The sequence below is a fragment of the Lethenteron reissneri genome, chromosome 50, assembly GCF_015708825.2.
Source record: "Lethenteron reissneri isolate LAM-NWPU_2019-01 chromosome 50, ASM1570882v1, whole genome shotgun sequence".
Lineage (NCBI taxonomy): Eukaryota > Metazoa > Chordata > Hyperoartia > Petromyzontiformes > Petromyzontidae > Lethenteron > Lethenteron reissneri.
This window is the reverse complement of record NC_083828.1, coordinates 1,548,597-1,560,720: the sequence shown is the minus strand read 5'-3', so window position 1 is coordinate 1,560,720 and position 12,124 is coordinate 1,548,597. Positions and strand designations below refer to the sequence as shown.

The 12,124-nt window shown below is 54.2% G+C and overlaps 1 protein-coding gene across 1 annotated transcript; it reads right to left on the bottom strand.

The window, feature by feature from the left end:
* Positions 1-1,114: 1,114 nt before the first annotated feature.
* LOC133355060 (uncharacterized) lies at positions 1,115-12,107 on the bottom strand. Its single transcript, XM_061572330.1, has 8 exons — positions 11,798-12,107; positions 11,397-11,476; positions 10,650-10,764; positions 9,002-9,099; positions 7,198-8,089; positions 6,565-6,831; positions 5,611-5,681; positions 1,115-4,736 (listed from the first exon to the last, which is right to left on the bottom strand). The coding sequence occupies exons 2-8, from the start codon at positions 11,451-11,453 to the stop codon at positions 3,846-3,848; spliced, it is 2,391 nt and encodes a 796-aa protein (XP_061428314.1). The 5' UTR covers positions 11,454-11,476; positions 11,798-12,107; the 3' UTR covers positions 1,115-3,845.
* Between the last annotated feature and the right edge of the window lie 17 nt (positions 12,108-12,124).

The window sequence follows — 12,124 nt, the reverse complement described above, 5'->3', positions numbered from 1 at the left end:
CCTTCGTCACACGACGTCACAAAAAAATAGCCCCCCCCCCCTCAAATATGACGTCACAAAGCTCTGCCCCCCCCCCAAATAAAACATGCTTCAAATCGCTTTAAACTATTGTCATTGTAGTGCGTATTTAATGTGGCGCTGCACTCTGATGTTGTAGGAGAAAACATTTATTAAAAAGTCTATTTAATTAAGTAGAACGTGTTGTCTATATTTATTTAAAGTTGCGCGTTTTGATGTGACGTCACATTTCTCAACCCCCCTCCCTCGTCACAAATGTCTGACCCCCCCCCAGGTGCGTGACGTCATTTATGGACGGCCCCTAAGTCTCTACTTGCACATTGTCCTTGAGTCGATCCACTGCTGGATGAGGACCTACCCAAGCCGTGTTGGTCGCGGGGGGTTATCTGACCATAATTCACTACGCTGGTCAATTCGGGTTGGTGAAGGTGGGGAGCACAGAAGTGCAGTATAACATTGCATCGGGAAACACTGCCCTCTGTTAGTGTGCATGTTGGAAGCCCATCCAATTACTATCCAAGCTCAAGCCTGCTGAGCGTCTTAGTTTGTGTATGTTATACAGAGCGTCCCCCCCCCCCCCCCATTCTGCGTGCTGGGGCCTCTCTAAGGCCGTGTTGCAGCTCCATCTCCTTGGCGCAGGTTCTCAGAGGCCCTACTCTGGCTCCGTCTGTGCCGTGGAAACTCACCCAGGCCCACATTTTTTCCGGTTATTTACCCAGGAAAGCCTCACCGAGTCTCGAGAATCTGTTTAAGGACGGTGCTACAACATCTTTAACAGCAGGGGACGATGTTGCTGCTGTGTGCGATCCCAATTGCGTAATTTGCAGGTTACGTCTCTGCACTAGGTTAGCCGCATATGCGCCAAATTGCACAAACCGAACTCGCATAAAGCGAGGGGGAACCTGTACGGTTTTTTTAAGCTGAAGGAGGAAACCAGATAACCCAGAGGGAACTCGTGCAGGCAAGGGGGAGATACAAACACCACAGAGTCTGTATGCTCTTCATGTGAACCCAGGAGGTGGAACCCAGGCCCCATGGACCCATGGCACCGTGCCTGCAGAGTTATTGTAAATAAAGCTGACACAGACACATTGCACAGGATATATTATACACTTTGTTTATATAGCACGCTATATTTCTTACACAGCATAGAGATAGCAGCACAGCCGTAACAAATGAGTCGGGAAGGGCGAAACGCTACATGTCCTCTTACATGGGTATAAAGTGTCTTTAAACCTCAACTAAAATGCCCTCACTATGGTCCGTATTCAGCCACGGTTTGGCTCTGGCTCGGCTCTTGCTCAAGTGAGCCAGCTTAAAGCCATGCAATTAACGGGAGTCGGCTCTGTGAGCCATGGTCCCAGCCACGGTCAAGATGTCTGTGAGCTGAGCCTGAGCCAAGCGGCCGAGCCAGAGCTGAGCCGTGATGGGGCCTAAGTATTTACCGAGTGGGCTCTAATGGGGGGTGGGGGTAGTCTGTATCTGATCGCACACTAACCAAACAGCCGCAATTCGCCGTTAAGTGGCAGTGACATCACCACCCATCGCTTGTGCCAGGCGAGGTGCAATTTGAGACTACGTGATGTTGAAGAATCCCTGCTAGCAGATCACGGGACAGGCCCAGATGTTATGGGTTAATTTAGATGACTTAACAGTTGCATTAGCTGTGCTCCCCACTATCAAATTTCTGCGTTTTAGCCGCCTGATGCCACACTAACGGTTGAGAGCGTCGCTCATATACCCTCCATTATTGTTGGAGGGCGGCTGCCTCCAACTGCCCAGTAGCGTCCTTCACGTGCCTACTCCAGAGGCCGATCTTGACACCGCTGGTACCAGTCATCGGCAAGTCCACTCAGCTCCACATCCTCTTGTACCACATGATCCAATCTCTTCTCTAGGCTGTGCAGTAGCAGGGCATGGGGGCTACATGACCCAGCCAACACAGCCTCATCTGCCAGAGGAGCTCAGTGATGGGACTGTGTCCAGATCTTTCAAGGATGCGAGCTCAAACAATCCAGTCTGGTTCAATCTAGGATGGATCACAGGCAGGCCAGCCTAAATATTTCGAACTGGCACAAATGTTCCTTTAACTGTGGTTGAGAAGACCCAGAGCTTCATATTAAGTGACTGGCTAGACAGCTTCCACGTAGCCTGAGGCAGCTGATGAATAGATGCCACTCGACTGATTTGGAGACCTCTGATACCAAACTCTAACTAGTCATAAGCACACTACCCAGGTATAGGAACTCCTCCGTTCTTACGAGAACTACCCCCATCACTCATGGGGTGGAGTATTTTTTTATTTAAAATACCCAGACAGATGCTTTGTTTTGTGGGGCTGATGGTAAGACCCCACACCTCTTAGTGGAAATCTCCAGGTTCAGCAGCAGTCTCCAACTCCTCAGAGCAGCAATTACCAGATCATCAGCATGCATTATATGGGTGACCAATGAGAAGCCGTCCCTTGACCATCGCATCGATCAGCCTCCAATTGTATCGTATCGGAAAAAATATTCCACTGGAACAGCGATGGAAATCTTCACAAACTCCACGGTCAAAAAACCTGTCAGATAATGTAGGAGCCTGAGGACATCTTTGTTGCATCCAAAGGTGATATACTGGACATCTGTGAAAAAGAGCTTAATATCTCATTGGATTCCTCCAATCTAAATATTATGATTCTGACCTGGTCATATGAATAGGGACTGGCTCTGACTCCTGGCCAGGCAGCTTTACCCAGGCCTGTCCACCATCATGGTAATCCTTAATGATTGTGAGTAGAGAGCCAAGGACCCTTATAGCATGAAGAATAACATAACCCAAAGCCCTGGCCTATTGATGGTATCATTGGGCTTGACCAAGTCAATAAAGCAGTGATGTCAGTCCTGTTGAATTTCCTTACACCTCTCCTGTAGCAGACGGACAGAGAATGTGGGATCAGTGCAGGACCACCCCTTTCTGAAACTATATTGGGGCTCTGCATGCCTTTCCTTAGTGTGCCTGGCAAGGCGATGCTGAATAATCCTTGCCAGGACCTTTCCCGGCACACTGAGGAGGGAGATGCCCTGGTAGTTGCTACAATCAGTGTGGTCCCTCTTCCTAAAAAGGGGGGACCCCACGAGGGCATCCTTCCAATTTGACTAATCACAGCTCCATTCACAATTTTTAAAATTCACTCACACACTCATACACACCCAGTTACACTCACTCTCACACACGTGAATTTGGGCCACCATGCCACACGTGCTCATGTTCAGCACGAGATGAGAACTAGCACTGACTCGCACTCGAACCTCTAACCCCAAACACAGGCCCAACCCCTAACCTCCATTAAGCCTTCGCCCAAACAAAACCCTTAGCTCATAACCATATCTTTTGAACCCAACACAGTCCCTAGCTACTGACCTAACCTATACTATGCCCTAATACTATAACAGACCCAGTCATTAACTCTATACAAATCTATAAACTCCAACATACACTCTGACCTGTCACCTGAATCGTGTCCCTTAGCCCTATCGTGGCCATGAGATTATCAATCCAGATGGGAGTTAAACTATATTGCGTGTCGCAATAGATCCAACTGTGCATTGTGAAGCAAGCGGACTTCTCAATAACAAACAAAAGATGGAGATCAGGAGAGAGAGGGGGGGATTAGAGGGAGAAACAGAGGCTATAGAATATAGAGGAAGACATTGAAAGTCCAGGGGAGACAAGGAAAGGCAGGGAAACAGGATATGGTCGAAGGAAACTATGAGAAGCACATCAAGCAAGAGGAGGCAGGGAGAGCTATGGGGAGGTCTGGGGCAATTGTCCGAGATGCAGGGTCAGTACTTAGGGCCAAAGGGCAGGGGCCCGAGCTCTATCTCCACTTCGGCCACGTGCAGGTCGCAGTGGCGCCGTGGCTTCCCGTGCCACGCCCTGTAGCTCTGCTGCTTGTGCTGCTCGTGACACCGGTTGTGCTGCTCGTTGTGCTTCGTGCTGTGGCCCTGCCCCTGTGGGGGATGCGCCCTCTGGGCCCCGTACTCCTCGGGGCCCCGCCAGTCCCTCCCCTTCATCTTCAGCCGCTCTTCCCCTCTCCGCTTGCTGCCCTGCCCCTGACCTTGCCCCTGCCCCTGCCCCCGCCGGCCGTCCCCTTGCCGCGCCTCGGCCCTCGCCTCGCTCCCGGCCCCCGAGGTCGCGTGGCCTCCCCAGCCGCGGCCCCGGCTTGCGTCGGACTCCGCCTGCCCGGCCCCACGCTCTGCGCGCTTCCTCGTCGAGTTCTTGGCGTCCTCGTAGAGCCGGTGGCGGGGGTCGGGCCCTCGCACCTCCCCCTCCTCCTCCTTCCTCTTCCCATGCTCGGCGGCCGCGTCGCGCGCCTCCACGTAGAGCCGCTCCCACAGGTGCGAGCGCCGCCCCTCGGCCTCCAGCGCCACGGCCGCCGCGTCGCGCTCTCCGCGGGTGGTCGCGGAGGCCGCACGCTCCTCCCGCAGCTCCCGGTGGAGCCGGCGAACCTCGGCCTGCAGCCGGCGGCCCTCGGCCGCCAGCTCCCGCGCCGCCGCCCGTGCGGCCTCCTGCCCCTGTGCGGTGGCGGCCCCGGGGCCCTCCTGCTTCGCCGCCACAGTGGATCGCCCGGCCTCTTGGCGTAGCTGGATCAGCGTCGCTCGCAACGCGGTGTTCTCCTGGGACAGGGCCCCACGCTCTGCCTCCCAACGCCCGGCCATGGCGGTCACCTCGGCCTGCAGACGAGGACACACACACGCATACATACGCACGCACATGCATGCACATGCACGCACACAAGTACACACATGCACCGTGAGTTCTGGCATGTGGTGGGGCCAGGTCTGTCAACCGGGGTTCTCAGCCAGCTCCACGTAGAGACCACTCAACGTCATCAGCACCCACCCACATGGACACAAGGTGCCGTTCCCATCACTTCTCGCCGCAGAACGAGGTGTGAGCGTACACACTTGTGTGACCTTGTGAGTGTGTGCGTGTCCATGTGTGGGAGACATATATAAACACGTGTACATGTCTACGTGTACACGTGTGTGCGTGTGTGAGTATTAATGTGTGTGGGCGTGGTACTGCCCCACCTCACCCTTCGTGTGCCATGTCGGCCTTCAACAGTGCTCGCGAACAGCACTTGCCTCAATAGTCTGTTAAAAGGCTATATGGGAGATCTTTAGAAGTATAAACATATGTATGTGTGTATAGACATGCACATGTTTATACTTGTACCTCCAATTAGCACGGTTGGCTACATACAGTGTGAAAGAAGTTCAACACACCTGTGTGAGTATACACGTGTGTATATATGTTTCTAAACGTGTGTACATGTCAGTTTTACACGTCGGCTTTCGCGACCAATATCATCCCTAAGAGGTATTTTGGGTTAGATCGCGTAAATATATAAATGTGTCTCCAACACACCGGTGTGCTGTACTAGTGACGAATTGGCATGTTCTGTTTACTTGACAACCCTTACTAGTTGGCTGTGTCGGGTGGTGGCGGGTTTAACGACACATTTATATATTTACGCGATCGAACCCAAAAAACCTCAATGATGTGTGTACATGTGCGAGTGTGCGCGTGCGAGTTGACCGTCACCTGCAGCTGGCGCTCGGCTGCCCTGAGACGCTCGTTCTGCTGCACCAACGCCCCCTGCCTCCCGCTCGCCACTGCTCACGCACGCACGGCCACACATGTAGGGGGCTCACAATGGCCATGTCGGGGAACCGAGCCGGCACCGCTGAGATCCTGGGTTCAAATCCGGGTTCTCAAGTGTAGCGAGATGATCGTCTCAGGCCAGTCACCCATGGTCTCACATAGAGACCCACAGACTCATGTAGAGATTCAGAGACTCAGACAGAGTTGTGATTTAACCAGGTACTCAAGTGTATCAATGCCCGGTTACCAATGACTGCACAAACAAAAACTCCCATAAAATTTATAAAAAAGCGGAAACCTGGCGGCACTTACTCAGAGCATATGGGACACGTTGTTCTATTAGTGGGCGCCTGTTACTACTACGGCCAGGGGAGAATGGGCCGTAGGTTTTGCCCTTGATGTTGATCCCCGGCAGCTGGTGGTTGGGGGGGCCAGACGTGTGGCCATTAACACATGCGGTGATGGGTGGGGGGGGGAAGAGGAAGGTGGTTGGGGGGGTGACCCCCACGGTATTAATAGCAATGCTGTCTGCACACACGGTGCCTGCCCCACTTACACCACAAGACCGCGCGAGCCCCGGCGCTGTCAATATTTACACGTCCCGGCGCCGGCGGTCACATGACCGTGATGGTCACATGACCCAGTCTGCAGCGCGAGGGCATCACCGAGTTAACTTGTAAACAAAAAGAGCCTCGGCCTCCTCGACCGGTGATCATTTCAGGCTGAGTGGACCGAGAGGAGGATGTTGCCAAATTCACCTCACTCCCGAGTAACCTGACACTGACTGAAAGCCACAGAAACTCATATTAGGCCGAGCACACCTAGGGTTGGCCAGTGTGGATGATCGGGGAGTGTGTGGTTGGGGTCTGGGTGGTGGGGGATTGTGCCGCTCACCGTGGTTGCTCGCTATCACAAGTCCCAGCGCCACGATGAGCGCCAGCGCGAGTGCGGGCACCAGCACCGTCACCGGCACACCCGTGCCAGGCACGGTGCCCCCCGTTGCAGGCACGGTGCCGTCGGCCAGCGTGGTGGAGAGTTGCCGGCGGGCGAGGCGTCGGCGCAGCCTGGGCGCCGTCGGGCCGCTCCTGATTTCGTCATCATCACATCGACCGAGCTTCTCCTGGTCTTCCTCGTCGGTGCTGGAGCCAGTGCCCGACGGGGCTGCAGGAGACGCAAGGGAAACCATCATCGCTCGGCTCCATCAGCTCTCGTTATCCTCATTACAGTGGCGGGATCACCACCCTCATCGCAACAGCAGAGCAGATAGCGCAGGTGGAACGATTTTCGAATTTCTGCAACTCTGGATCGTGAATAGCGAAACCTCTTGTAGCCGTAGCGGTGACATTGACCCATTACGCACAACAAACGTGAGCCCAAAACACGAGTGTTTGCACGTGCGATTGGACGCACGTGCCGTGAGCGCGTCTGTGTTGGTCATTCGTCTCGTCCGTATTGGTCACATGTCTCCCACATGAGTGGATCAGACGCTGCAGGTCCCCGTTGCGACCGCTGAGGAGCTCAACCCACCTCGCTCGCGCCCCAGGGGGAACGGGAAGCGGCCGCCGATGCTCAAAGACCCCGTGAGGGTGTCCTCGCCATCCTTCCGCGTGACGGGCTCCGCAGATGCCTCAGAGTGGGAGGGGAGATGAGGGGGGTCCTCCAGGCCTGCCGCAGAGTCGGGCATCTCCACGGACGCCTCAGAGGGAGCAAGAGGATCCGGAATCTCGTCGAGCGCAGAGGGATCCAGCGTGAAGAGGTCGGAGTCATCGCTCCCACTCACCTCCTCGCTCACCTCCATCATCTCCTCACCCATCTCCTCCATCATGTCCTTGTACATCTCCCCTCTCACCTCCTCCATTACCACCTCGCTTCGCTCCATTTTCACTTCCTCCATCTTTTCGCTCACCTCAATCACCTTCGCCTGCACGTCACCACTCAACTCCTCACTCAACTCCTCACTCAACTCCTCACTCAACTCCTCACTCAACTCCTCACTCAACTCCTCACTCAACTCCTCACTCACCTCCCCTCTCACCTTCTCGCTAACTGCCTTGCTGAACTCCCCGCTCGCCTCCTTGCCCATGTTCTCGCTCCCCTCCCCTTTCACCTCCTTGTTCACCTTCTTGCTCACGCTCCCGCTCAATACCTCACTCACCACCTCGCTCTCCTCCTCTTCCTCCATCATCTTCTCGCTCACTTCCACACTCAACTCCTCGCCCAACTTCACCTTTTCGCTCACGTTGCCCATATTTTCGTCCACCATCTCAACCTCCTCACCCATTGGCTCACTTGCCTTGCCCACCTTCTCGTTCGTCTTGTTCACCTCATCTTCCTCATCTCTCACCTCCTCCTTATCCTCATCTCCCACCTCCGCATTCACATCTTCCTTCACCTCTTCAGGCCCGGGTGGCCGCTCCACCTGGTTTTGTTCACCGCCATGACATGAATGCAACGTGTCAAACGCCGCTGTCCAAACCGTTTACGTTTACGTATGTGTGGAAGTATGTAAGTTGAACTTCTTTCGCACCATACGTAGCCAACCATTCGAATTAGAGGTGCGGGGGAAGGACAACAACTAAACACAAAAAGCTTATGGTAAACAACAAAAAACTCGATGCTATTTCAAATGCATGTCATAATAATAATAAAAATCAAACAACATTCTTGATTTACCAATGGAAACTTCGTTGAGTCTCAGGGCGCTTTTTCAGGAGGCTGCTCATGTAATCTACTATGTATTCTCGGCGTAAAACATTTTAATCATGGCGAGCCGGAAGTGAAGTCTGTACATTTACAGTAAACATTACCCATGATCCCCGACGACAAAGCACAATGAGCTTTTACATGGAGAGCTGTTTGTGCGTTTGGGCCGCACCGTGCTGGTGAAGCCGTGACCTCACGTTTATGTTTGTTCCGCTACATCAGATGCCAACCGCGGCTAACGTCACAGGCAAGGAGGTGCTCTATCTGAACCCATTCTGGCCCTCTCACCAAGCCATACTTAACCAAGTATGGTCAAATAAGCCCCAACACTAACATTACATGGGGAGGCCATCATCCAGCAGTGGATTGATGATGCCACTGTATGAATGCCCACAAGCCACATCTGTGAAGCCCCAATCTAGCATGCACAGGCCACAGTCTTCTTGCTCGATCGAGGCAAAGGTGGCAGTGCCCAGCCAGCTCGCGCCAGCTTGGGTCAGCGACCCCTTACGTTTTGGATAATCCCGCTCTGAGCGATTGGATTGTGAATCGTCAGTGACAGCCTCTGCTCGGATTCCCCACCCATTTCCCCACCACCACCGCCGCCGCTGCTGCTGCTGCTACTCACCGTGCACGTGGTCTCGTCGGGGAGTCCGGTTTCCCCCACCCTCTCGCAGCCCTCGCCCCCGGCATCCAACGCCTCCCGGAGTTTCCCTTCCAAGAACCCTGCGAGACACAAACTCCTCGATCACTCCGAGTGTGGAGGGCGGCCGCAGCAGAGGGACAGCTGAGCATGAACCTACAAAACCACAACCCTGAGAAACCCGGAGCAAACCTACGCAGAATGGGAGGGGGGGAACGCGCAAACTCCACGCAGCAAAACTCCGTGAGACACAATTGTTACGACTGTGCTGCAGTAGTAACATTGGCTCGACTGTCTTGAGTGAAATACCATCGGTTACGTCGTCTAAGTTATTGATGTTCATCTCTCTGTGCGTATTTCTTCTGTTACCCACGTGTGGGGTTTCAATGTCAAATCCCTTTCAGCACTTTGAAACCTGCCACACGCGTGTCACGCGCAACAACATAAATAATAAATGACGATGATGATGATGACCCGAGCAACTGTAACTCTGCCCTCAATGACCGTTACATTACATGACCAAACCTAACATTAATCGTAGCCACTTACACTCTCGTCATCTTCATAATACATTTATAAAAATCCTAACATAAACCACAAGTATAAACACTAATAATAACCCTGACATTATACACACCAAACACAATTCTGCTGTTACAACTCCAAACCTTAGCCATAACACGTATGTTTAAAAGTTTAATCCTACAAGTTATCATTCTACCCACATTACTCTAACCCTCAACCCCCAACTCTGGTAACCCCAAACGCTAATAACCCTGACCCTTATAATCATAGCTCTGAACATTCTAACAATCTACCACCCACCCAGCGATTAGATTAATTATCACGATTCAGTTACGAATTGATTTACAAATGTTTTGTCTTACTGTTATGACGATTTTGTTCACTGCATTTGCCTAAATGTAACATAATATTATTTTCATATCACATTAATAAAGCATACATATTTGATTATTAGATGCACAATTCTATACTGTTATTATGAGTCCAAGAATGTATTTTAAACAAGGAATAAATATAGAGTCATGTGCCTAACCCTGAGCGGTCAACCCCCAAAACACGACATGGGAAAGTTTAGCTGAACAATATCCAAACTCAACTCTAAAATGCCTTTTGGCGGGGGGCCACACATTAGCACAAACTTCTCGGCCACTTATTTCAGTACAAGAGGCCCTTGAAGTGACAGCAGTGACTTGAGCGTGCTAAAATAAGAATCACTATTGTTGCCACATCAAAAATATTCCCCTCCAGTACACAATGAGTACGGCTAAAATGCTTGTGGCTTCCAGGCCTTTTCAAAGTGGACGATCTCATGTGGCTGCAGGCCACGGTAAAATGAAGTCGCAGACCACTTTTGGCAAATGGGCCGTAGATTCCCCATCCTGTGCCTTAACTCTTAGCCCTTTACCTACGGGGCAGGAGGAAGGGGAGAGTTGTCGCGCTACCCGTGCCGCGCTACCCGTGCCGCGCTACCCGTGCCGCGCTACCCGTGCCGCGCTACCCGTGCCGCGCTACCCGTGCCGCGCTACCCGTGCCGCGCTACCCGTGCCGCGCTACCCGTGCCGCGCTACCCGTGCCGCGCTACCCGTGTCGTCCGCGCCGCTTTGCCCACCGTTGCCTTGGCTCTGCGCGACGTGGGCCGGCACCGTCTCAGCTCCATCATCCTCGGAGTCCGAGTGCCCGAGTTGACGTCTCTGCTTGGCGCCCACGCACTCCTCGTCCAGGCCCTGCACGCCGCGGCCACGCGGGAGAGCACGGGTCAGCGTCTCTGCCTCTCGCCCGCTCGCCCCCCAGCGAGTAAACACGAGCCCCGCGCGGTGCCAGCTCTGTTGTGTAAATCTGGCCATTGCGTAAGGAGGCTGTGCCAACGCGCAACTGGGGCCAGCGGTTTGGGGAGGGGGGGTGCTAACGCCGAGACGAGGGCCCAGGTCCCCTCACCTCTACAGGGGTCCTCACCCCACGGGTCACCTCACCACACCGGTCACCTCACCACCACCACGACGCGGGTTCCCTCACCACACGGGTCCCGTCACCACACGGGTCACCTCACCACACCGGTCACCTCACCACACGGGTCCCCTCACCACACGGGTCCCCTCACCACACGGGTCCCCTCACCACACGGGTCCCCTCACCAAACCACACACGGGGCCCCTCACCACCACCACCACGCTGCGGGTTCCCTCACCCCGCACCACGCGGCCCCCCCTCATCACAAAAATCCCCTCAAAACCACGGATCTCATCGCGAATCCCCTCACCCCTTTGCCGCACGGGTGCCCCTCACCCCTGTGGCCCCCTCACACCAGCGGGCTCCCATCAACACGCGGGTCTCCACCCCACGAGGGGTCCCCCCTCACCTCGCGGCTCAGCAGAGTCCACCCGCTCGAGTCGCTGTCGCTCTCCGAAGTCGACATCGCGGCGGCGGCGGCAGACGAACCTGAGTCGGGATCGACATGGAACTCACAACTCGAGTACAGTACGAGTGCGTGTGTCTGTGTTGCGTCGACGTACTTGTCTAAATTGTGTGTTAACGTGTATTTGTATCCGTGTGCTGTGTGTATCAATGTGTATACACGTGTCTGTGTTTGTTTATGTACGGCCTTAATAGGTTCTCGCGAACAGCACTTGCTCAAAGTATGTTAAAGACTGGAGTAGGATCTTTGTCTGTCTGTGTGTGTCTGTACACGCCTAGCCGTGTCTGTGTGTGCGCGCATCAACCCTGAAGCGCCCGCTTTGTTTACTTGAGAATGCAAATTACCTCGGCCTGGTCGCGCACGGGCCCCCAACGCTTGCCTGGCCGCTGTACCGGCGCACCCTCACCGATGCCCGCAGGCAGAGGCAGACCGAGCAGGGTGTGGGTCGCGGTGGTGGGGGCGAGTCGGTAACGGAGTTGACCACCTTCGTGGAGCGGTGGGATGGATTGTGGACGCCGCCGCGCCACTGAGCTCGGTTCGAGTCTCCTCCTCGTCGTCGTCGTCTTCTCCGCGTCTCATCAACCTCCTCCCCCCTCCTCCTCAACCTCGTCTCCCGCTAAGGCTGCAAGTCACGTGATGAGCGGAGCGCGGGTCACGTGGTCGCGATGAGG